General features: G+C 39.4%; 1 protein-coding gene across 6 annotated transcripts in view; it reads right to left on the bottom strand.

Annotated features, from left to right (window-relative positions):
- Window positions 1-27,118, bottom strand: part of CFAP70 (cilia and flagella associated protein 70) — an 87,447-nt gene that overhangs the window by 17,520 nt on the left and 42,809 nt on the right. For 5 of the 6 annotated variants that reach the window (XM_043476599.1, XM_043476601.1, XM_043476600.1 and 2 more), the window contains 9 exons: window positions 26,925-26,985; window positions 26,410-26,604; window positions 24,109-24,240; window positions 14,594-14,719; window positions 12,392-12,525; window positions 12,161-12,276; window positions 11,736-11,960; window positions 2,016-2,174; window positions 1,204-1,325 (listed from right to left, as the gene is read on the bottom strand). In XM_043476599.1, the coding sequence (XP_043332534.1) occupies window positions 1,204-1,325; window positions 2,016-2,174; window positions 11,736-11,960; window positions 12,161-12,276; window positions 12,392-12,525; window positions 14,594-14,719; window positions 24,109-24,240; window positions 26,410-26,604; window positions 26,925-26,985 (1,270 nt within the window). The remainder of the gene's footprint in view (window positions 1-1,203; window positions 1,326-2,015; window positions 2,175-11,735; window positions 11,961-12,160; window positions 12,277-12,391; window positions 12,526-14,593; window positions 14,720-24,108; window positions 24,241-26,409; window positions 26,605-26,924; window positions 26,986-27,118) is intronic. The other variant, XM_043476602.1, reaches the window with a different exon arrangement.

Raw genomic sequence — 27,118 nt, 5'->3', positions numbered from 1 at the left:
AGTTTTAGCCTGCTGTGTAGCATACATAGGCATTTCATCAACCACCAAATTAAAATATAAGGTAAATTTTCAGGCACTTGTGTTTACAAGGAAACTCAGAATGAGGCAAAACTTCCCTTTCTAAAATTCTAGACCTGGGATCTTAGAAACATAAATGTCTGTTTCTGACATACTCTCAAACATTTGTTATATTCACCAGTTACACTTTGGGCTATTCTTTGTTTTTAATATGATTTAAGGCCTGCAAATTTGACAAACTCATGTGTACTTGCTAAGTAGAGAGGAAACCCTTCTTCTCCCTCTGTTCCCATCCCAGCCTGTAACACAGAAACTTCCACTATCATTAATACCTGCTTAGGAAAATACAGGGGAGGCTCTGCAGCTCTTTCCTCTACCTGCATTCAGGCTCTTGGACATGGGGGGGGGGGGCGGCGGGAAGTGATTCATTTAATTAGGGAGACAGGCAGCATGTTTCTCTACTGTGAATGGTTAGTAAGTTAAAGGCTCCTGTTTTATGTGGTCCACTCTTACTGAGTTCGTAATTCTTGCCCTTTCTTGAGTTTGCCCACCCTCAAGTGGGGCATGCACTCTACAGATTGAGGGCCAATTCTCTTGGCTCCTGCATCTTGCTCTCTCTCTTACTGCTTGCTTCATGGATATGTTTCTCATTGCCTATGTGGTAGGTAGACCTTGCAGGATGCTCTTCTTCTCTGGGAGGAGATTGCAACTCTCCAGCTGTTCTACCTATGACTGCATGGCTAAGTCAGATCTGGGACCAATCACATATCCAGCCCAGTTTTATCACTAAAAGATTAATATTTTTATCCCCCAATAGCACTGTGTAATAGTTTCAATTGGTTCAGAATCTGGAAGGAAAGAAGGGTGTGCTTAGGCTCCTGTGAACCCCTAACACTCACATAATATGAGTTCCCATATTAAAGTAACATCAGGCCACACAACTCAGAGTCTGACTTTGCTTTGCTGATATTCTATAGGAAGCAGACTGGCAGTGAGGTCTGCTAATGCTTTCTGCAGAGAGTAGTTCACATTTGGATGTTTATCCTATTAGGCCTATGGTGTGCTCTTAGAAACATGTTTGATTTCTGCATCATACACATTTAAACTTGCAAAGACACCACTATAACAGAATAAGTAGCTCATTACAATTTTTCCCTCTACTTGCCCTATTCCAAATATTCTCACCTGCACAGCATTGACCTTCATCAAGAAGCGTATGGTCTCCATGAAAATGGTGGTAGGAGTTTGGGAAACGCTATAAGGGGTGGAATGCAGATAAGTTGATGACTCTTGAGATTTTAGTGCTTCTGAAAATATGATATTAAAATAACAGACAATTAGATATAAAGAAAAGATTTAGAAGCTCAGACACATAGAAGGGAGAGTATTCTACTCAATTATAAGAGAGAAAGTATAATCTTGAAAGCAATAGATTATTCTACAACAATGGCCCCCAAAGAGATCTCATGGGTTCTCAAGGTTAGTCTACTGGTGGTTCCAAATACAAGTTGAATGAAATGAAAGTTGTTTTGTTTTGTTTTGTTTTTAATTCAGATCTTCCTAGGATTTCCACTGGGCAGTCCAGTGGTTGGGACTCCACCCTTCCACTGCAGGAAGCACTTCAATCCCTTGTCAGGGAACTAAGATCCTACATGTTGGACAGCATGCACCCATCCCCTCCCCAGCCAAAGAAAAGTATTCAGATCATCCTGAATGTGAAAGAGATCTGTAGATACTTTGAACCTTTAGATATTCCAAACATGAAAATTCACTGTTAGAAAGTCGTAGATCTGTTGGCTATTTCTCTGAGCTAAAAGTGAAAGAGTTGCACTACTGAGATTAGATTTCAGAGACTAGCCTCATATGAAGGAATTTAGACATAACAGATAAACCAATCAACTTCAAACAAGACTGCCATTTTGGTCATCATAAGAGTCTTTATCATTCTCTAGTTTGTTTATGCCCTTCTTTCAAGCAGAAATCTTTATTCTAGTTACCTTTTTTTGATGCTGTCTCCTTGATAAATATGTTGGATGCTTTTTGGCTGGCAGCTGGATCCTGAGATTGTACAGACAAAATGGGTTCATGTGAATCAGATTGCAGTTGAGAGGATTCATCAAGAAATTCATCTAGAATGGATAATGGAGCTCCTAGTCCTAAAAAGATTATATTTTAATGAGAAAAAAAAACACCTTCCTAAATTGTTATTAGTATTTAAATGTTTATTATAGGAAAAAATTTGAACAAGGCTTGAAACTTCTAATCCAATTCTGAGAATATAAAGAAATACTATGTTGTAAAAAAAAACGACGACAGGAAATTAACACGTGATACAGCATTATTAATTAAAGTAAGATTTTGTTCAAATTTCACAAAATCTTTGCTAGTGTCCATTATTTGTTTTCATACTTCATTCAAGACTCCACATTGTATTTAATTACATTGAACAGCTTCAGTGTACAACAAATTCTCTTTTCATTTTTATTCTATTACAAATATTGTTGACATTTAACTTCCCAAAAATGAGATTTTTAAAGTATCTTTGATGTTAATTTCTCATTCAAACACTTTCTTCTCTGCAACCACCCGCTGTGTTTTTTCAGTCTTCTAATTTTGTTGAGGCTCTCAATAAATAGCTAAGTCAAATATCTCTCTTGGTAAATGTCATATTACACTTGAAAATATGTGGGTTATTTTCAAATATATTTTGATATTGATCTCTAACATAATACCACAGTGAAAAGAGAACAGTGCATGATTTGAGGCCATGGAATTTTTGCACTTGGTCTTATGTTCCTGGATATGTTCCAATGTCTTCATAGTTTATAGTCTATGGGAACTTGAATAGAATTTGTATCCTATTGTTATATGAAAATTGTGTAAATCTTAATTATGTTGAACTGGTTTATAGTGCTTTCCAGGTCTAGTATATCCTTCCATTTCTCTGTATATTCATTCTGTTAATTTTTGAGAGCTTGATACTGAAACTCCAACTAAAACTCTTAATTTACCTACTTTAAAAAATAATTGTAATATATAGTGGAACTACATGTAACTCTGTTCTGCATTTTCAAGTTTCCTATAAACGTGTTATCATATTTTCATAATTTAAAAAATGGAAGACAAATACAATGAAAAAAGTTTATTATAAAAGCAGATAAAATACAAGTAACTTCCAAAGCATACAAATCCCCTAAATATTTCATGGAAAGACTTGTTTTGCAGACTTTTATATTTCTGATTAATTTAAAGAGTACAAGCTGCACTGACAGCACCCTGTCACTGTGACTCCCTAGTCCAAACCTGCTGTAAGCCCACGTCCTGATAATGTCAAACAAATACCTACTGCAAAAGCTATATGCTAAACCTAGAATCTCAAGAATCCAAAGGAGAATATTAACATAGTTTTAGAAAATATTAAAACTCCTTAAGGACAAGAATTCTATTTTATCTCATTATTCAAGAATCATCACCATCATCATCATCATATAAAGAAGCTCTATTTGAACATGACTGTATTTGAACATAAGGACTGTAATGCGTAGTTTTATTTATTTTTCACAACACTATGAGATATGTTTATTATGTTCCATTAAACAAAGTGAACCACAGAAAAGTTAATTTGCTGAAGCTCTTAAACATACCATGGTGCCTCTCATATAAATACATGTTTTAGGAATAAAAATAAAAAGCAATGCCAGTTAGGAAATGATCAATGCCAACTGGCTCTGACTCAGAAGAGGTCACTCTCAGCTAGAGAAAAAGATATGGCTTTGAAAAATAGGTAAAAGCTGGATAGGTAAAGAGGTAGGGGCTAAAGCTTGGGAGCAGCAAGCTAATTATTTTAATGAGTACTGAGGATTGCATAGCAAAAATTAAGGAAAGGGAGGTTAGGGGCTAGACTGTATTGATATTTGAATGCTAGGAGTTTTCTTCTATAAGAAAAAGAAGAGGGTTACAATGAAGAGTTTTAGCAGAAAAATCAGAGGATTAAAGTGGTATCTTATGAAGATTACTCTAGCAGCACTATGCAGCAAGGAGAAAAAAATGTTGATGAAGAAGTCCGTAATAAGGCTGTTGTAACACTCTGGATGTTGGTAATGGATAGCAGTGTAAATATAAAGGAATGGTGTAGGGAGCATTTAGAAAGAGAATCAACTGGTCTGGGAAATCAACTCGATATAAGGATACAGAGAAGGTCAAGTAAGCAAGCAAGAAGAAGCAGGACTGACTCTGAGATCATGAGCTTGGGTGCCTAATATAACAATGCAGTCAGTTTGAGATATGAGGAGATGAGTTAACTAGTGGAAAAATCCACTGCTGGACTCTGGAGGGGCGTCAGCATTAAAGACAGACATCTGAGAGTTACGAGAAGTGAAATAGAAACTGTGAGGGTAGGTGAGCTCTTAGAAAGTAAGACAGTATTACTGGGAAATGATTACACCTAATGGGTGTAACAAGAAAGAAAAGTGAAGTGAAGTCGCTAAGTCGTGTCCGACTCTTTGCGACCCCATGGACTGTAGCCTATCAGGCTCCTTCATCCATCGGATTTTCCAGGCAAGAGTACTAGAGTGGGTTGCTATTTCCTTCTCCAGGGGATCTTCCCGACCCAGGGATTGAACCCGGGTCTCCCGCGTTGTAGGCAGAACAAGAAAGAGAAGGAAACCCAAACTATTGGAGATGGAGGTAATCCAATATGCATTTCAGGAAAAAGAGACTGGTTAATTATGCAGACTGATCATCGAGACATGATCTTAATGGAAAAAAAAAGAAACTGGAGGTGGCCAAAATAGAGTAGGAGGACCCTGAACTCACCGCCTCCCATGGATGCATCAGATTCACAACCAGTTATAGAACAGCTGTCTTTATCTATGAAAATGAGAGAGACTAGAAGAAAATGTTTTCCACACTAAAGACTTAAAAAAGGAACCACAATGAGATGGTAGGAGGGATGGGGACACGGTATAGTCAGGATCTACACTCTCAGCTTGGTGACCCACAAAGAGGAATATCACCATCATAGAGGTCCTCCCCAAGGAGCAAGGGGTTTGAGCCCTGAATCAGGCTCCTCAACCTAGGGATTCTGCATCAGGAAGACAAGCCCCCAGAACACCTGGCTTTGAAAACCAGTGGGGCCTAGGATAAGGGGAGCCAAAGGACTATAGGAAATAGATACTCCACTCAAAGGACGTCCACAAAATCTCACATGCTGCAAGTCTCAGCGCAGAGGCAGTAATTTGAAAGGAGCCCGGGTCAGACCCACTTGCTGATCTTGGAGAACCTTTTGGGGTGGCAGAAGCCAACTGGTACTCCCTCTAGGGATGCAGACACTGGTGAAACAGCCATTTTTGAAGCATTCTACCATAATAACATTGGTACTAGCAAATGCCATTTTAGAATCTTCCCTCTGGCCTAGTACCACTGGGAATCGACCCCACTCACCAGTGGGTTGGCACAAGCCATGAGCTCCCCTGGAGCTCACGAGCAACTGTGTGGGGACATGGACTTGCTTACCAGTGGACTGGCACCAGCCTTGAGTCCCTCGGGAATGCACAACCAACCACACAGGAAGATACTGTGCCACCCAGTGGGCCCTCAGTCACCACATGAGGCACAGCTTCACAGACAACTGGGCCAGGGGCCAGTCCTGCTTACCAGCATGCCCATAAAGTTCACCTTGCCACAAGAGAAGAGGGATACTTCTAGAGTGTATACCTCTGGTGACCAGAGAAGAGTGCCCTGCTGGACCCCATTGGACATCTCCTATGTAAGGCACTTCTTCAAGACTGGGAAATATAGCCAACCGACCTATCTAACACACAGAAATAAACAGAGAATTGGGAAAAATGAAGAGACAGATGAATGTTATCAATAAAAGAATAAGACATAACTTTAGAAACTTAAGCTGCTCTAAAAAAAAAGTCTGTATAAAAATAATATATTAATATGAAAAAACATGTACCTCTAATGAATTTTTTAAACCTAGATGAAATTGATGAACTCTAAAAGGTAGAAAATGCAAAAAAAAAGTAGAAAATGCCATGAATAACACTAATAAATATGGAATACAAATACATTAAAGACTAAAAGCAAAAGAACAAAAGGTACCTAATAATCTGGATTATAAAACTAGACCAAAAAAATTATAGGCTTTCATTTATGAACACAGATGCAAAGATCCAAAATAAAGAGTTAGCTATTCAAATCAAAAGGTATATTAAAAATTAATACATTATGATCAAGCAGTATTTATTCAGTTATTATAAGGATTGTTCAATATAAAAGAAATCTATCAATGTTGTTCACTATACTAATAGATAAAAGGAGAAAATATTTTTTTTAATTGATGCAGAAAAAGAATCTGATAAAGATCAACAGTTATTAATGAAAAAAAACTCTTTGGAAATTAAGAACAGAAGACACTTTTCTTAATTCTGTAAAGGTTTGTTTTTTTTTTTTAAGAAAAATCTTAAACCATACTTTAGATTTAATAGACAAACATTAAACTCATTCCCCTTAGGGAAAGAAGACAAGGCTGAACACTACAACTAATATACAACATATTACTGTCAATAATAAAAAGAGGTAAGCAGTATGAGAATTGGGAAGAAAAGGTAACACTATCATTATTGGCAGATGATATAATAATCATATTCTGGAAAAAACAATATAAGTAATCATCTATTTGAATCAATAGGAGTCAAATGACGGGCTTCCCTGGTGGCTCAGTGGTGGAGAATCCCCCTGCCAGTGCAGGAGACACAGGCTCGATCTCTGGTCCAGGAGGATCCCACATGCCACGGAGCAGCTAAGCCTGCGCGCCACAGCTACTAAGAGCTGTGCTCCAGAGCCCGAGTGCCACAACGACTGAAGCCTGCACGCCCCAGGACCTGTGCTCTGCAATAAAAGAAGCCACTGTGACGAGAACTCTGCACCCCTCAACTAGAGAGTGGCCCTCACTCTCAGCAACTAGAGAAAAGCCCGTATAGTAACGAAGACCCAGCACAGCTGAAAGTAAACAAACAAACTGAGCTCCCTTATTTTAAAAAAATGAGTCAAATTAGATTATCGATATACAAGTCAAATCTAAAAAACAATAGTATACACTAAAATCTAAAATGTAGAAAGTCAATAGCATACATTAAAAAATACCAGCAATAACCAACTAGAAAACATAATTAAAATAATATACTATTATGATAGCAATGGAATCAATAAAACAACTATGAATTACTTAAACAGGGCCCCACTGGGAAGAAAATGGTAAAAATTTTAATAAAGAACCCAGAAGATGACCTGAGTAAATGGAGAGATTCTCCACACACTTGGATAGAATGGTTAATAATATGCAGATGTCTACTGAGGTCCCCTGTTGGCTTAGATGGTAAAGAATCTGCCTGCAATGCTTGAGACCTGGGTTTGATTCCTGGGTTGGGAAGATCCCCTGGAGGAGGGCGTGGCAACCCCTCTCTAGTATTCTTGCCTGGAGAATTCCCAGATTTTCCAGGCAAGAACCTAGAGGGCTACAGTCCATGGGGTCTCAAAGAGCTGGACATGACTGAGGGAGCAAGCACAGAAGCACAGATGTCTATTACCCCTAAATTAATCTATAAATTCAATACAGTCGAAATAAAATGTCCAACTGGATTTTTAACATACTTGATAAACTCACTATAAAAGTCATATAGGTGAATAAAGATTCATGAACAGGTAAGTCAGGTATACAAAAGGCAAGTAAACGGGAAAACCTCATATACCAGAAACCAAGGCATAGTATAACACCACAGCAATAAAGAGTGTGATGTTGTTTTAAGATCAGACATATGAGACAGAACATAGAGCTCGGAGACATATACACTTTAAATCAAATGATAAAAGATGATTGTTTAACAGATGGTTTTGAGAAAATTATCTCTCTACATGGAGAAAAATGAAACTAGTTCCCACCTAGTATCACACTCAAAGATGGAATCTGGATAGATTAAACGTGTAAATGTAAAACTAATATTATAAAGTTAATCAAAGAAAATGTGACTTGAGGTAGGAAGAACTATTTAAACAAAACTTCAGAGGCACAAAACCACAAAGCATTTGCTGAGCTGAACAACACAATCAACTAATTAAACTCACTTGTACAGAACACTCCACTCAACAACAGCAGAATACACACTCTTTTCAAGTGTATATGGATCAAGTCAGATTAAACACTAGACCATAAAACAAGTCAAAATAAATTTAAAAGGACTCAAATCACGTAAAGTACATTTTCTAACCATTATTAAGTTAAATTAGAAATAAGAAACAAATATATCTGGAAAAATTCTCAAATATTATAAAATAAAAAACATATGGCTAGATAACCCAGATATTCAACTTCTAAGTTGAATAGTCCCAGCTATTCAACTTCTAAGTATTTATCCATCTCATCCTCTTTCTCCTCCTGCCCTCAATCTTTCCTAGTATCAGGGGCGACAGAGGATGAGATGGTTGGATGGCATCACTGACTCAATGGACATGAGTCTGAGCAAATTCTGGGAGATGGTGAAGGACAAGGAAGCCTGGCATGCTGCATTCCATGGGGTTGCAAAGAGTCAGACACAACTTTGCGACTAAAAGATAACAAGTATTTATCCAAAAGAAAGAAAGTCCATGTCTATACAAAAACTTGTACACAATATCCACAACAACTTTAACAGTCCCAAACTAGAAACAGCCCAAATATATATCAACTGGTAATTAAATAAATACAGTGTGGTATCTCCATACATCAGGATATTATTCAGCAATAAAAAGGATGAACTACTGATATGGGCAACAACATGCTTGAGTCTCAAAATAATTAAAATTGGATTAAAGATTTACTGAGCATGGCCCTGCCCATCAGAACAAGACCCAGTATCCCCCTCAGTAAATCTATCCCATCAGGAAGCTTTCATAAGCCTCTTATCCTTCTCCATTAGAGGGAAGACAGACTGAAAACCACCCTTACAGAAAACTAACCAATCTAATCATATGGACCACAGCCTTGTCTAACTCAATGAAAGTATGAGCCATGCTGTGTAGGGCCACCCAAGATGGATGGGTCATGGTGGAGAGTTCTGACAAAATGTGGTCCACTGGAGAAGGGAATGGCAAACCACTTCAGTATTCCTGCCTTGAGAGCCCCATGAACAGTATGAAAAGGCAAAAAGATAGGACACTGAAAGATGAACTCCCCAGGTCGATAGGTGCCCAATATGCTACTGGAGATCAGTGGAGAAATAACTCCAGAAAGAATAAAGAGATGGAGCCAAAGCAAAAACAACACCAAGTTGTGGATGTGACTGGTGATGAAAGCAAGGTCCGATGCTGTAAAGAACAATATCGCACAGGAACCTGGAATGTTAGGTCCATGAATCAAGGCAAATTGGAAGTGATCAAACCGGAGATGGCAAGAAAGAACATCGACATTTTATGAATCAGTGAACTAAAATGGACTGGAATGGGTGAATTTAACTCAGATGACCATTAAATTGACTACTGTGGGCAAGAATCCCTTAGAAGAAATGGAGTAGCCATCATAGTCAACAAGAGTCCAAAATGCAGTACTTGGATGCAGTCTCAAAAACGACACAATGATCTCTGTTCGTTTCCAAGGCAAACTATTCAATATCACGGTAATTCAAGTCTATGCCCCGACCAGTAATGCCAAAGAAGCATAAGTTGTACGGTTCCATGAAGACCTATAAGACCTTCTAGAATTAACACCCAAAAAAGATGTCCTTTTCATTGTAGGGGACTGGAATGCAAGAGTAGGAAGTCAAGAAACACCTGGAGTAACAGGCAAATTCAGCCCTGGAGTACAGAATGAAGCAAGGCAAAGGCTAATAGAGTTCTTCTACCAAGAGAACGCACTGGTCATCTCAGACACCCTCTTCCAACAACACAAGAGAAGATTCTACACATGGACATCACCAGATGGTCAATAGTGAAATCAGATTGATTATATTCTTTGCAGCCAAAGATGGAGAAGTTCCATACAGTCAGCAAAAACAAGACCGGGAGCTGACTGTGGCTCAGATCATGAATTCCTTATTGCCAAATTCAGACTTAAATTGGAGAAAGTAGGGAAAACCACAAGACCATTCAGGTATGACCTAAATCAAATCCCTAACAATTATACAGTGGAAGTGAGAAACAGATTTAAGGAACTAGATCTGATAGAGTGCCTGATGAACTATGGACAGAGGTTTGTGACACTGTACAGGAGACAGGGAGCAAGGCCATCCCGAAGAAAAAGAAATGCAAAAAAGCAAAATGGCTGTCTGAGGAGGCCTTACAAATAGCTGAGGGAAAAAGAGAAGACAAAAGCAAAGGAGAAAAGGAAAGATATACCTATTTGAATGCAGAGTTCCAAAGAATAGCAAGGAGAGATAAGAAAGGCCATGGGGTCGCAAAGAGTCGCAAAGACATGACTGAGTGATTGAGCTGACTGACCTACTGAAGCGGAAAAAGTCAGACAAAAAAGAGTATATACTGTGTAATTCTACTTAATTCTAAAATTGGGACTTCCCCAGTGGTTAAGAATCTGGCTGCCAATGCAGAGGACACAGGTTGGAGCCTGGTCTGGGAATATCCCACATGCTGCGAAGCAGCTGGGCCTGTGAGCCACAACTACTAAGCCCATACCCCTAGAGCCCTTACTCCACAACAAGAGAGGCCACCACAATGAGAAGCCCACACACCACAGCAAAGAGTAGTTGTCCCCACTCGCTGTAATAAGAGAAAGCCCGCACACATTAATGAAGACCCAGGGCAGCCATAAATAAATAAATAAAATTCTAAAATATGCAAACTCATCTATAGTAATAGAAAGCTGATTGGTGGTTATATGGAAACAGGGGCAAGAGAAAGAGATTACAGTCTACAGCCATACCACCCTGAATGTGCCAGATCTTGTCTGATCTCGGAAGCTAAGCAGGGTCGGGCCTGGTGAGTACTTGGATGGGAGAAAGAGATTACAAATGGGCACAAAGAAAGTTTTGGAGTTTTCAGATATGTTCATTATATTGACTGTGGTGATGTTTCCATGAATGTGTTCATATGTCAAAATTTATCAAATTGTACACATTAAATATGTGCAGTTTATGAAATATCCATTATACCCTAAACTGTTGAAAATATATGTACACAAAATAACAATTTTGTGCTAATAAGTGTAATAACTTACAAACAAAATAACGTATGCAAGAAACACATGAAAACACACAACTTAAGCATATTAGAATGATTTCCTAAAGTGGAGGAAAGGAGAATGTCAATGAAGAAGAGGAAAAAAAAGTGTATAAATAAATTTTAAAATTTTACAATCACAAGACTGAGACTTTAGATCCTGGAGAAGAGAGTGAGGGGGAAAAGAATGAAACTTACTCTGCTAAAATGATACCCCTTTTAGGGATACATAGAGATGTTAAATTCTCAAAAAATTTTAAGTCTCAAAAAATTGACAAGCAAAAAAAAAAAAAAATTGACAAGCAACAACAGTAGAAATTTCCGACTTTCAGTCACATGAATGAGGAAATGTTTAGAAGGACTGTTGCCTGGTAGCCCTGGAACAACTCGAAACTCCACTTTCTCATTCATTTAACAACTATTTACTGAGTACCTACTACGTGCCAGGTCCTACTCATGAGGCCAATCATTTTTCCAATAGCCACACATCATCTCCCCGGTCCTACCTGTTGGGGCTTCCACTTTGAGGGCTGCTGTAGAAGAACCACTGGTGATTCCCCAAGGACCTAAGCTGGATTCTGCTTTCCCTCCTTCTTCAGCATACTCTACAGTACCAGTGCTCTTCTGCTTCGTGACCTGTGCCTGAAGAACTCGTGCCTGAAGCTGTTTGGAGGCTTCATGAAATGCCATTTCCATTCGAATATCATTATTTTGAATTTCATAGTACAAGCCTGAAAAAAAAAAAAGACGTTGAAACAAATGCGACTAATTTCCCACTATCAAATACTGAAGAATGACAACAGTTCATTTAAATTTCCCACACTTCTACCAAAGTTTAAGAATTACATGATGAGCCATTAAAGAATGGAAAGAGAAAGGAAAAATCTTCTAATGAAAGAAGATACATTCGTATCATAGGAAAATATCAAACCAAGTAAAGTCCAGGCTACAACATTGGTTGGTTCCAAGCAAGTAGCATCCTCAAAGAAAACTTCCGCCTGCTCATAGTGCTCCATCAGGACAGCCAGGACACCACACAGCAGCAGGCTGAGGAGAGACCACCAACATGACTGACAACATGGCCCCATGTCACAGGGACCAAGGCAAATTCGTACAGAAGCTCATCTGCTCCTACTCATCCCCATCTCCCTTCCAACCATACCTCTGGATATTATTCTGGTTCAGGGAAAGGGCTTTTCGAAAACACTCCTGTGCTTTGATATTGTCTTCAGTTAGGAGGCAGAAGGCACCATAGTCCAGCCAGTGCTCCAGGTTCTGGGGCTCACGAACTAACCTCTGCCACATGAAACATTAGGAGGACCAAAGTTACTGTGACAGTATGTTACATCCTTCATGCACATAACATCACATAGCAAGTACTCCAAAAATACTGTAAGCTCTATGAAATTACAAATATGACTTCTTTTTTGCTTACCACTAAATTCTGAATGCCCAGAACAGTCACTTGTCTGGCTTATATTATGTGGTCAATAAATATTTGTTGAAATAATGTAAAAAATAAATCCTCAAAAAAAAATGAATCCTCAATTCATTGCTTCCTAGTATCAGTGTTCTGGTCACCATACGCTCATCCAATTACTTGGGAACCAAAAGATTCATTTTATGTTTCATTTTAAAGATTTATATATAATCACTTCTGTCACAGTCTTGAGGAGGCAAATATCAGCTTATCCACAAATATGTAATAATAAAAGCAACTTATAATGAGTGAAAACTATAAAACATTGCTGAAAGAAATTAAAGAAGAGAGACAAACAAATGGAAACACATTGCATGTTCACAGATTAGATTATAAGACTTAATACTGTGAAAAGCAATATATAGATTCAATGTAATGTCTATCAAAATCCCAATGATATTTTTTTTGCAGAAACATAAAAGCCCATTCGAAAATTTATATGGAATCTTAAGGATCCTGAATATCCAAAACAATCTTTAAAAAGAACAAAGCTAGAAAACTCACACATCCTGATTTCAGAACTTAACAAAGTTACAGTAATCAGTCTGGTACTGGTATAAAGACAGACATATAAACCAAGGGAATAGGACAGAGAGCCCAGAAATAAATCCTAACATATATGGTCAAATGACTTTTGACAAAGGTGTCAAGACCACTCGGTAGGGAAAGGACAACCTCTTAAGCAAACTATGCTAGGAAAACTGAATATCCACATGCAGAGAATGAAGTTGAACCCTTACCTAACACCATATACAAAAAATAATTCAAATGGATCAAAGACCTAAATGTAATACCTTAAACTATAAAATTCTCAGAAGGAAACACAGGGCAACAGTTTCACAACCAGATGTGACAATCTTCCTCCAGCTGACTATGTTCCCATTAAGTGCGTGTTTTTCCCTCTCTCCACACTGGAACACTTGCGCCAGAGGCAGGGTGTGCTGAAGCAAGGTGGGCCCATGTGCATATAGCTATAACTATGGCTGCTTATGTAGCCACCTCTGGCTCTTCTCAGATGCCACCCAGGTTGGAATTTTTTTCCCTGGTTGTGCCCCCCCAGATCCAGTGCTGTGCTGGGGTGTGGTCTGAGTGGGGCTGGAGCATTGGCTTGGCTTGGGCCCAGGTGCATGGTGGGGCGACCAGGGGAAATGTGCCAGCCTGTAGGGCAGATCTCTCTCTGCCCTGCCTCAGGGGCAAGCCAGGACACTTGCATTCCTCATAAATGGAGTCCAGGCTTCTCCAGCCTTTCTATCTGTCCCAGCAGTCAGTCCTCCAACCAGCAAAGGGGCCTTGTCTTCTCTACACAGTAATCCAGGACTGGGACACCCAGTCTGTGGCTTGACCCACTTACTCCTCAGTGTGAATATATACCAGTGCACCCTCCCTGTTCCTCTGTGGCCCCTCCTAGGGACACAGGTCCCAACCAGATCACTTTTCTTCCCTTTCAACTAAATTATGTGTGTATCTTTCTTACAGCCTTGGTTGTACATGAGTCCTTCTGTCAGTTTCCAGTGAGAATTGTTCCACATGTAGATGTATTTTTAATGTGCTTAAGGCAGGGAGGTGACCTCCATGTCCTCTTACTCTGCCATCTTTATTTCTGCCTCTCGAGGTTCATTTTCTGCATATGGATAACTAACTGTTCTAACACAATTTTTTGAAAAGCCTATCTTTTCCGCATTGAATTTTTTAATTTGTAAACAACTTTGTCCAAAATATAATGGCTCTGTTTCTGTGGACCTATTTTTGGACTCTGTTTTATTGATCTATGTGTCTGTCTTTTCACCAACAAGGTTGGATTTTAAACAATCAAACACTACTATTTATTATACCCATATTAAACAATTAGCAGTAGCAACAACCACCAGAAAGATGTTTAATTACCTCTTCATAGTACACTGTTGCCATTTCATAGTTCTCATTGACTTCTGCTTCAAATGCAAAGAGTCGAAGCTGTTCACTGCTAGTATAAATGGTTGGAGGGGTGCCTTGGACATCGTCTGGCATGCTCTTGTCAGCATCAAGATGACAGGCAGACAAAACGAAGCAATTATAAGCAGACAAGTTTTATAAGAATAAACCAGATATGAGACTCTAGTTAAGATGTCTAAAAGGATACTGAGGTTTCTCACAGTCTTGCCAGTACAGTAACAGAGTCAGTGTGAACCAACAGATAAATATCAAGGGTGAAATAGAATCTCAGGTATCTGAACACCAACAGTCTGAGCTCACGGAAGTGAGTAAAAATTATTTACAGCAGAACTGCTCTCCTCAAGGCTAGGCAGTCAGCATCCCTAAGTCACTTCTAACCCCAAATAGCTTCTTTCCTTTTCTCTAGTGAACAAAAATATTATCATTTTTTAGGTGTCATGACATGAAAAGGTTGGCAAGAACTAGCTAGAATTTTCAAACATCGAGAAAACAAATATTTGGCAGCTACATCTATATTTTCAGTGGGATATATAGACAGATTCTACCAAGGAGACATTTTAGACATAGCCAGAAAGGTAGAAGGAAAAATAACATACCCTTTATGCCCAGATAGGAAAGGAGGTCTGGTATAATAAGCAATCTCTTGGGCCAGAGGCTAGGGACAGGGAAGACCCCTTCCCTGATTTCTTAACTAGAAATAAAACTTACATCACTGACTTTAACGAGGAGAGTTACTAAGGAATGTGAAGAATGAAGCTAAGTTTGAGATGGGCCAAAGAGAGCTTCTGATCATTGTTAATGCCTCTGTACTCTGTTCTTTCTGAGCTCCAAACCCCTATAGGAACATGCTCCTATGCCCAAACCAGAAATATTTTACCTCTAATTCCACTCCCCATACCCACATTACAAGCCTTCGGTCTTCTTGTCATTTAGTCCCCTTAAAACTGCTGACTTCCAATACGCCTACAATTTCCCAGTGGATCAGCCTGGACCTCATGGTTATCTACTCATACTGCTCTCTCACCAGCACACTCAAGTCCTGGGCATCCTTGTCCTTTTCCTGCACTTGCGCAGAAAACTCCCAAATCAAAAGAATCCTACAATCTGACTTCTTCCTTCTTAGGCAGAAGCTGCTAATTGAGCCTGAAGAAAACTGCATACGGTCTCAGCTGAAGACTTTAATACTCTCAACAATCTATGTATTTGTCCTTGTTCCACAACATTTACCATTATGCTAGGCAGTATCTAAATTTTCTTCTCTTCAAACTTTACATTCAACACTTACTCCCTTCACTTTCAGTAAAGATGTTACTTCACAGAGGAAATAGAAATTATTAGGCAAAAAAAAAAAAATCCTTCAACTTTTGAATCCCACAACCAAACTGTTTCTCTTTTTTCTAAGATTTACTTAATTTTTTGGCTGTGGTGGGTCTTTGTTGGTGCATGTGGGCTTTCTCTAGTTGTAGAGAGCGGGGGCTACTCTTCACTGCAGTGTGTGAGCTTCGCATCGGTGGCTTCCCTTGTTGCGGAGCACAGGCTCTAGCACACGGGCCTTCAGGAGCTGCAGCGCGGGGCTCAACAGCTGTGGTGCACAGGCTTAGCTGGTCCACAGCACGTGGAATCTGCCCAGACCGGGGATCAAACCGGCATCCCTTGCATTGCAAGGCATATTCTTAACCACTTAACCACCAGTGGTTAAGAAGGGAAGCCCTTAAACTGTTTATTCCTGCATCCATTGTACGTCTTTCCTTTCAACCTCAGAGGAAGAGGTATCACATCCTTCTCTGTTTCGAGGCTAATCCTTACATCTAAATTCTTGATCCTTTTCCACTTGTATATCCCAAGTTTGCCATTGATTGTCCCCTCTTTCCCCTCAACTTTCAACTTCTCCCAATCTACTGATTCCTTTTCCTAAACCTGAGGACATTCTAAACACTTTTCCATCTTAAAAAGAAAATCTCTCATTTCTAGCTACTACTTTCCCACTTCTTTCCTCTATCTTCCAACTTCTTGAATGTTTATCCCACCTGCTTTCTAATCATTCATTTACTCCTCAATTCACTACAATTTGGATCTAATCATTAGACCAATAAAACCGCTATGTAAAGGTTAACAAGAGCCTCTTTACTGCCAAATAAAAACTTTTCAGAATTTCTCTTTTCTCCCCAGTTTTATGAAGATATAACTGGCATCAGTTCAGTTCAGTTGCTCAGTCGTGTCCGACTCTTTGTGACCCCATGAACCGCAGCACGCCAGGCCTCTGTGTCCATCCCAACTTCCAGAGTCCACCCAAACCCATGGCCATTAGGTCGGTGATGCCATCCAACCATCTCATCCTGTCGTCCCCTTCTCTTCCCACCCTCAATCTTTCCCAGCATAAGGGTCTTTTCAAATGAGTCAGCTCTTCTCATCAGGTGGCCAAACTATCGGAGTTTCAGCTTCAGCATCAGTCCTTCCAATGAATACCCAGGACTGACCTCCTTCAGGATGGACTGCTTGAATCTCCTTGCCGTCCAAGGGACTCTCAAGAGTCATCTCCAACACCACAGTTCAAAAGCATCAATTCTTTGGTGCTCAGCCTTCTTTATAGTCCAACTCTCACATCCATACTTGACCACTGGAAAAACCATAGCCTTCACTAGATGGACTTTCGTTGACAAAGTAATGTCTCTGCTTTTTAATATGCTGTCTAGGTTGGTCATAACTTTTCATCCAAGGGGTAAGTGTCTTTTAACTTCATGGCTGCAATCACCATCTGTAGTCATTTTGGACCCCCCCCAAAATAAAGTCAGCCACTGTTTCCACTGTTTCTCCATCCATTTGCCATGAAGTGATGGGACAAGATGCCATGATCTTAGTTTTCTGAATGTTGAGCTTTAAGCCAACTTTTTCACTCTCCTCTTTCACTTTCATCAAGAGGCTCTTTAGTTCTTCTTCACTTTCTGCCATAAGGGTGGCGTCATCTGCATATCTGAGGTTACTGGTATTTCTCCCGGCAATCTTGATTCCAGCTTGTGCTTCTTCCAGCCCAGTGTTTCTCATGATGTACTCTGCATATAAGTTAAATAAGCAGGGTGACAATATACAGCCTTGACCTACTCCTTTTCCTATTTGGAACCAATCTGTTGTTCCATGTCCAGTTCTAACTGTTGCTTCCTGACCTGCATACAGGTTTCTTAAGAGGCAGGTCAGGTGGTCTGGTATGCCCATCTCTGAGATTTTTCCACAGTTTATTGTGATACACACAGTCAAAGACTTTGACATAGTCAGTAAAGCAGAAATAGATGTTTTTCTGGAACTCTTGCTTCTTGGCAATTTGATCTCTGGTTCCTCTGCCTTTTCTAAAACCAGCTTGATCATCTGGAAGTTCACAGTTCATGTATTGCTGAAGACTGGCTTGGAGAATTTTGAACATTACTTCACTAGCGTGTGAGATGAGTGCAATTGTGCGGTGGTTTCAGCATTCTTTGGCATTGTCTTTCTTTGGGATTGGAATGAAAACTGACCTTTTCCAGTCCTGTGGCCACTGCTGCGTTTTCCAAATTTGCTGGCATATTGAGGGCAGCACTTTCACAGCATCATCTTTTAGGATTTGAAATAGCTCGACTGGAATTCCATCACCTCCACTAGCTTTACTCGTAGTGATGCCTCCTAAGGCCCACTTGACTTCACATTCCAGGAAGTCTGGCTCTAGGTGAGTGATGACACCATCGTGATTATCTGGGTTGTGAAGATCCTTTTTGTACAGTTCTTCTGTGTATTCTTGCCACCTCTTCTTAATGTCTTCTGCTTCTGTTAGCTCCATACCATTTCTGTCCTTTATTGAGCCCATCTTTGCATGAAATGTTCCCTTGGTATCTCTAATTTTCTTGAAGAGATCGCTAGTCTTTCCCATTCTATTGTTTTCCTCTATTTCTTTGCATTGATAAGCTGAGGAAGGCTTTCTTATCTCTCTTTGCTATTCTTTGGAACTCTGCATTCAAATGGATATATCTTTCCTTTTCTCCTTTGCTTTTGGCTTCTCTTCTTTTCACAGTTATTTGTAAGGCCTCCTCAGAAAGCCATTTTGCTTTTTTGCATTTCTTTTTCTTCGGGATGATCTTGACCCTTCTCCTGGACAATGTCATGAACCTCCGACCATAGTTATAGGCACTCTGTCTATCAGATCTCGTCCCTTAAATCTGTTTCTCACTTCTACTGTATAGCCATAAGGGATTTGTTTAAGGTCATACTTAATGGTGTCATGGTTTTCCCCACTTTCTTCAACTTAAGTCTGAATTTGGCAATAAGGAGTTCATGATCTGAGCCACAGTCAGCTCCCAGTCTTGTTTTTGCTGACTGTATAGAGTTTCTCCATCTTTGGCTGCAAAGAATATAATCAATCTGATTTTGCTATTGAACATCTGGTGATGTCCATGTGTAGAGTCTTCTCTTGTGTTGTTGGAAGAGGGTGTTTGCTATGACCAGTGCATTCTCTTGGCAGAACTCCATTAGCCTTTGGCCTGCTTCATTCTGTACTCCAAGGCCAAATTTGCCTGTTATCCAGGTGTTTCTTGACTTCCTACTTTTGCATTCCAGTCCCCTATAATGAAAAGGACATCTTTTTTGGGTGTTAGTTCTAGAAGGTCTTGTAGGTCTTCATAGAACCATTCAACTTCAGCTTCTTCAGTGTTACTGGTAGGGGCATAGACTTGGATTACCATGATATTGAATGGTTTGTCTTGGAAATGAACAGAGTGCATTCTGTCGTTTTTGAGATTACATTCAAGTACTGTATAAGCATATATTGATCTATATATATTGTTAAATGACTACTGCAAATAGCCAGCAGTCATCATCTTATATAGCTATAATAAAAAGAGAAGAAAAAAGAAAAAAGAAAAAAAATGTGTCCTTGTAATAAGAACTCAGGATTTACTCTCAACAGTTTTCATATATACCACACAGCAGTGTTGACTATAGTCCTTTTATACTGTACATTACTTCCCTAGTAGTTACCTATTTTTAATTGGAGATTTGTACTTTTTGACTTCCTTTCTCCAACCTCTCCTCCACCAACCCCAGATTTTGTATTTTTTGAGCTCCTCAGAGTATTTAACAACACTGACCATTTTCTTAAAATTTTCTTCCCTCGGGTTCTGAAATACCACTGTCTCTGGGTCTTTCACCCTTTCAACAATTTACTTGTCTCCTTCATTAATTTTTTACTCATCCGTCCCTTAAATTTTGGTATTTCCTAGGGTTTTGCCACCAGCTTACCTCTCTCTCTACTCGTGCTTTTCTTGACAGCTTCATCTATGGCCGCTGTTTGACTAGCATCCATATACTAAAGACTCCCAAATTTTACCTCTAGCTCAGATTTCTCTCTTGAGCAAAACCCTGTAAGAACTAATGTTTAAAACTGAATTCAACATCACCTGTCTTCCGGCAAATTTCCTTATGCTGCATTTCTTATCCTAGCCAATGTTATTACCAGCTACCCAGTCACTAAGCCTTAAATTTAAGAATCTTTTCTCTCTTTTCCTCCATAGTATGGAATAATCAGTTAACATCACCAGTTCACCACATCACCAGCTCATCACCTCTAACCCATCCTACATACTGCTATCAGAATGTTTTTTGGTAAAATGGAACTCTAAGCATATTATTCCCCAGTGTAAAACAATTAAATTTATTGCATTCAACTGCTAATAAGGAAAAATGTCAAAACTTCTTACTGTGGCATATAAGCACTCCATCCATGCTACCAAACTGATTCCTGGTTTCACTGTTTCTCTGTCCCTCACCCACTTCAACCTCTGCTCCTTAACTATATGCAGTTTGGCATGTGTCATATTTTTCCAAGCTTCTAAGCCTTTGCAATGTCCTCTATGACTCAAATGCTCTGAAACATGTATTTGGAGAGGTTCTCTTTAGCCTTCAAGGCCCAGGTTGTCACAGCTCCTCTGTGACTCCTTCCCTGAAAGATCTCAGGGTGAAGTTGATACCTTTTCTTTATGCATCCCCTAACCTCATCTGCCATGGACACACCGCTGTTACAGCACTTAGCTCACCCCACTGCAATTATCTGTATTTTGTGCCTGTCTCCTCTACTAGACAGGGGCTTTCCAAATCAGATCATCCAAATTATCTGTGTAAGATTGTTATCTTAATCCTAGGATATTGGACACTCCTCTCCTATCTCTTCCAGGAATGTTGAACAGGTGAAAGAAAAAGTGATGGTAGCAGAGAAGAAAACACAGTAAAGGGAAGAACAAGTAGAATAGAGGCCTTGGGGAGGTATAGCTGGTTAGAAACTACCAAGGGGACAAAAAGACTTTGTCACTGTTTTCAAACAAACCATAACTGCACACATCTTTAAAAAATGAGCAAATGACAGTAAGATATAACATGTGAAAATATAAACAGACAAGTGGGAGGAGACCAGTCAGATAGAAAAGGCATATTTGAAGTGTCATTGTCATTCAAGTATAATATCTGAAAACTCATAGTTTTTTTGTTTTGATTGCAAATCTTGAAGAAAAAATTGAGAATTGCACACATTCACAGAGTAAATAGAATAATTCTTCTTCCACAATGTACATTGCTGATTATATTTATTTTTATTCATCAAATCTATGACAGTTATGAAATTAATTTTTCTAGGAAGTTGAAAGAGGATCAGTTCAGTTCAGTCTCTCAGTCGTGTCCGACTCTTTGCAAAGCCATGAACTGCAGCACACCAGGCCTCCTTGTCCATCAACAACGCCCGGAGTTTACCCAAATTCACGTCCATTGAATCAGAGATGCCATCCAACCATCTCATCCTCTGTCATCCACTTCTTGTCCTGCCCTCAATCTTTCCCAGCATCAGGGTCTTTTCAAATGAGTCAGCTCTTCGCATCAGGGTGCCAAACTATTGGAGTTTCAGCTTCAACATCAGTCCTTCCAATGAAGGACTGATCTTCTTTAGGATGGACTGGTTGGGTCTCCTTGCAGTCCAAGGGACTCTCAAGAGTCTTCTCCAACACCACAGTTCAAAAGCATCAATTCTTCAGCCCTCAGCTTTCTTTATAGTCCAACTCTCACATCCATACATGACTACTGGAAAAACCATAGCCTTGACTAGACAGACCTCTGTTAACAAAGTAATGTCTCTGCTTTTTAATATGCTGTCTAGGTTGGTCATAACTTTTCATCCAAGGGGTAAGTGTCTTTTAACTTCATGGCTGCAATCACCATCTGCAGTCATTTTGGACCCCCCCAAAATAAAGTCAGCCACTGTTTCCACTGTTTCTCCATCCATTTGCCATGAAGTGATGGGACAAGATGCCATGATCTTAGTTTTCTGAATGTTGAGCTTTAAGCCAACTTTTTCACTCTCCTCTTTCACTTTCATCAAGAGGCTCTTTAGTTCTTCTTCACTTTCTGCCATAAGGGTGGCGTCATCTGCATATCTGAGGTTACTGGTATTTCTCCCGGCAATCTTGATTCCAGCTTGTGCTTCTTCCAGCCCAGTGTTTCTCATGATGTACTCTGCATATAAGTTAAATAAGCAGGGTGACAATATACAGCCTTGACCTACTCCTTTTCCTATTTGGAACCAATCTGTTGTTCCATGTCCAGTTCTAACTGTTGCTTCCTGACCTGCATACAGGTTTCTCAAGAGGCAGGTCAGGTGGTCTGGTATGCCCATCTCTTTAAGAATTTCCCGCAGTTTATTGTGATACACACAGTCAAAGACTTTGACATAGTCAATAAAGCAGAAATAGATGGTTTTCTGGAACTCTCTTGCTTTTTTGATGATCCAGCGGATGTTGGCAATTTGATCTCTGGTTCCTCTGCCTTTTCTAAAACCAGCTTGATCATCTGGAAGTTCACAGTTCATGTATTGCTGAAGACTGGCTTGGAGAATTTTGAACATTACTTCACTAGCGTGTGAGATGAGTGCAATTGTGCGGTGGTTTCAGCATTCTTTGGCATTGTCTTTCTTTGGGATTGGAATGAAAACTGACCTTTTCCAGTCCTGTGGCCACTGCTGCGTTTTCCAAATTTGCTGGCATATTGAGGGCAGCACTTTCACAGCATCATCTTTTAGGATTTGAAATAGCTCGACTGGAATTCCATCACCTCCACTAGCTTTATTCGTAGTGATGCCTCCTAAGGCCCACTTGACTTCACATTCCAGGAAGTCTGGCTCTAGGTGAGTGATGACACCATCGTGATTATCTGGGTTGTGAAGATCCTTTTTGTACAGTTCTTCTGTGTATTCTTGCCACCTCTTCTTAATGTCTTCTGCTTCTGTTAGCTCCATACCATTTCTGTCCTTTATTGAGCCCATCTTTGCATGAAATGTTCCCTTGGTATCTCTAATTTTCTTGAAGAGATCGCTAGTCTTTCCCATTCTATTGTTTTCCTCTATTTCTTTGCATTGATAAGCTGAGGAAGGCTTTCTTATCTCTCTTTGCTATTCTTTGGAACTCTGCATTCAAATGGATATATCTTTCCTTTTCTCCTTGCTTTTGGCTTCTCTTCTTCTCACAGCTATTTGTAAGGCCTCCTCAGAAAGCCATTTTGCTTTTTTGCATTTCTTTTTCTTCAGGATGGTCTTGCTCCCTGTCTCCTGTACAATGTCACGAACTTCCATCCATAGTTCATCAGGCACTCTGTCTATCAGATCTAGTCCCTTAAACCTGTTTCTCACTTCCACTGTATAATCATAAGGGATTTGATTTAGGTCATACCTGAACAGTCTAGTCGTTCTCCCCACTTTCTTTAGTTTAAGTCTGAATTTGGCAATAAGGAGTTCAGGATCTGCGCCACAGTCAGCTCGCGGTCTCTTTTTTGCTGACTGTATAGAGCTTCTCCATCTTTGGCTGCAAAGAATATAATCAATCTGATTTCAGTGCTGACCATCTGGTGATGTCCATGTGTAGAGTCTCCATGTTGTTGGAAAAGGGTGTTTGCTATGACCAGTGTGTTCTCTTGGTAGAACTCTATTAGCCTTTGGCCTGCTTTATTCTGTACTCCAAGGCCAAATTTGCCTGTTATCCAGGTGTTTCTTGACTTCCTACTTTTGCATTACAGTCCCCGATAGTGAAAAGGACAATTTTTTGGGGTGTTAGTTCTAGAATGTCTTGTAGGTCTTCATAGAAGTGTTCAACTTCAGCTTCTTCAGTGTTACTGGTCGGGGCATAGACTTGGATTACCGTGATATTGAATGGTTTGCCTTGGAAACGAAGAGAGATCATTCTGCAGTTTTTGAGATTGCATGAAAGAGGACACCCCCTTATTTTTTCCAAAATTAGTCTTATAAGTTAGGCAGTTTCTCATTGATCTTTGTGTTTTCAATTCCTAGCACAGAGCAGCTACCCCAATAAATGTCTATGGAGCTAAGGAAGAAAAGAGGCAAAAAGAAAGGAATTATTTATAGGAGACCCTGATGACCTACAGAGAAAAGGACAAGTGCTTAGTTCTAAAGCACCTACCTGGTTTAAGGCCACATGCATCTGATCCACCAAGAAAACATATAGCTCACTGATAAATTTCTGCAGCTCCTCTTGGCTTTCAAATGATGTTGTCTTCAAGTACTTCTCTCTCACAATCTTTACCACAGCATGCTGCAAGAGACACGTATCACCATCTGATAGCACAGTTCAGCAGCATGCTAACAGCACATACCTCCCTTGAGCTTCTGATCTAAAGCTCATCAGAAATCCAGAAGGTGAACTGCTTTTCCTTGGTGACTACTAGGCTGTTGGTTCTCTGATCTTCCCCCAATCAACATACTTTGCATAACATCAAAGTATGTCTTCATGACATCATTCTTTCCTTGACATTACCATCGTCATCAATATGGTCAATACAGGATTCACACTTTGCAAAGAGAGTCATAAAGCCAAAGAAAACCTTAGCATTATGTTTATGCATTATGCTTCTCATGGTGGCAACATGATTCAAGGGAGAAAAGGAGAAAGGCCTGATTTGAGAGACTGAACAATGGAATCCTGGTTCTAATCCTGCCACTGTACAACCTCTTAAATTATTTTACACTTGGTATTTCGGTTTCCTCATTTATTAAATGGATATGTACTTCTGGTATTCCTATCTTATTTCAAAAGAGGATTGAGAGGCCAAAGAGAAATAACAGGTGAAGAAGGTCATCCAGCTAGTAATAGTAGAACCAGGAATCAAACTGAGACGTGCCTATGCCACCTGAGAATAGCCTCTTGTCTCCATGGGTATCATTTGCTTTTCACTTTATTATTTCCACATACTTTCTTTGTATCTGTTTGGTACAGTTTAGGGCACATAATAAATGTATAGAGAGAGGCACTGCACTGTAGCAAATAAGAATGTTGAGTCTGGAGCCAGATTGCCTGAATGTACATCCCATCTTTGACCTTTACTAGCTCTGTAATCTTGGGCAAATTATTTAACCAACTAAATACTGCAATTCTCTATGTATAAAATGAGGAGTACCTTTCTCTTATAGTTGTTGTGAGGATTAAATTAGTAAAATATGAAGTTTTTAAAAATTTGTCTGTATATAACAAATACTCAGGCTGATTCATATCAGTGTATGACAAAACCCAAAAAAAAAAAAAAAAAAAATGAAAGCACCATGACCCTGCACCCTGTCCCTTCCCAACTCTTCACTCAGGGTTTGTCTTGACCTAGACTGGAAGCTCTAGCACTGGAGCAGACGGAGGCTCTTGGGTTCCTCCTAAAGTCGGGCACTGAGTACAGGGCTTTGTATGGAACAGATGCTCAATTCATATTATTATACTACACTGTGTAAAGCATTGATTGAATTTCTAAACCTGTAACTCCTATTTTTTCAAATATATTCTAACTCAAAAAAAAATAAAAAATAAGAAATAGCCTCTAATTTGGGAGTAGAACTATATATAATTTTTATTTATTCTCTTTGCAGACTGCTCTCTATTTCACTGAGCTTTCAAAAATGTGCCCATATTTTAGTGTGAACATTTATCACAAAATGCACACAAAAGGTTAGTGTCTTTAGAACATTCAACACTTAAAACATTTTTTTTTTCCTGCGTTATATACACAAATTTCTGACTCTGGAGCAAGAGTGCACAAATTACCCTCCATAGGCCATATACAGCCTGCCATCTCTTTGTAAATAAAGTTACAGTGTAACAAAGCTACCTAATCCATTTACTAGTTTACTGAGATCTGGGGCCACTTTTGTGTTCCAACCGGAGTTGACTGGCTGTGACTACAAAGTCTAAAATATTGTATTTACTTCTGGTCCTTTTCAAATTTGCCAACCCCTGTAGAAGAGTAATACATGCAATCCTAATAAATGAATTTATACTATAAAAAAAAAAAAAACAAATACTCAATAAATGTTAGCCATTATTATTTGGGAAATTTTTATTAAGTAAATATTTCTCAAATCTTAGTGATTCTATAGGCTAGGAAAAGGTTTGCAATGGGAAACAGAAAAGTGTCATGGAATCAACACCAGGTACAGAGTGTCTGCCTGTTAGTGCAACACGACATCTGGCCCCAAATCTGGCCTAACTTCAAGTGAGGAATTAGTTTATTACAAGCTTACACTCAGTATGGATACTGAACCACACCAAGACTATACAGGAGTGGAAGAATGTCTCTAGACAGCCTGCCATAGAGAACATATGTCTTTGTACCAGTAGCAAGAAAGGTAGAAAAAAGCTGAACATAACTGGAAAAGAAATGATAACTACATATGCAGAGAAGATGCTTCATAAAAATCCACGGTTTAATAAATTAATATTTACCTTGAGTTGTTCTTTGAAAGCAAAGTATTTTCCAGAGCAATTAAGTTCATAGTTGAGCTGGCACTTCTGCTCCTCCAGGGTTTCACTATCTATATCATTCCCAGTCTTGATTACTTGTTTTCCAAACATATTGTGATATTCATTCAGAATGGCTCTAGAAATGTTCTTGATCTGCATGTGGTAGTCACTCACCGCCTAGAAAAATACAAAATGTCTGGTAAAGGGGCCTCAGAGAGATCAAGACATGGAATGAAAGTCTGAAACTGGATTGGGTTTTACATTCAATAATACTTTAGGTATAAATTGCCCTTTTCTTCCCATCTCAGAAAGCATCAGCCAAAGATTAAACACTGTATGTTATTCATTGGATGCCACTGGTCAGAAAGCAGCATGAGGGAAAATACTTGAAGCTACAATTTCTCACCCCTTCTGGAAAACATACTGAAGAGCCCATGCCCTATTTTCAAGTGGGTGCACTCAACATCTCAGAGTTTCACCTTGGCTTTGGCACTTACCTTCTGAGCTCCTCCTGTCCTACGGGTAAGAGGTGGCCTTGGAGGAATCATTTCCTTGACCCTGTATCAGAAAAAAAACACATAAACTTTCTTATATCCAGATGTATGTTCTTTTATTTCCCATATCCAAAGGTCTGGGTGAGGGATATCAAGGGTCAGTTGCCCATCACACTCGACCACTATGCTATTATCTC

This window comes from Cervus canadensis, chromosome 8 (assembly GCF_019320065.1).
Source record: "Cervus canadensis isolate Bull #8, Minnesota chromosome 8, ASM1932006v1, whole genome shotgun sequence".
NCBI lineage: Eukaryota > Metazoa > Chordata > Mammalia > Artiodactyla > Cervidae > Cervus > Cervus canadensis.
The sequence above is the reverse complement of the archived record's forward strand: the minus strand, read 5'-3'. Positions and strand labels throughout refer to the sequence as shown.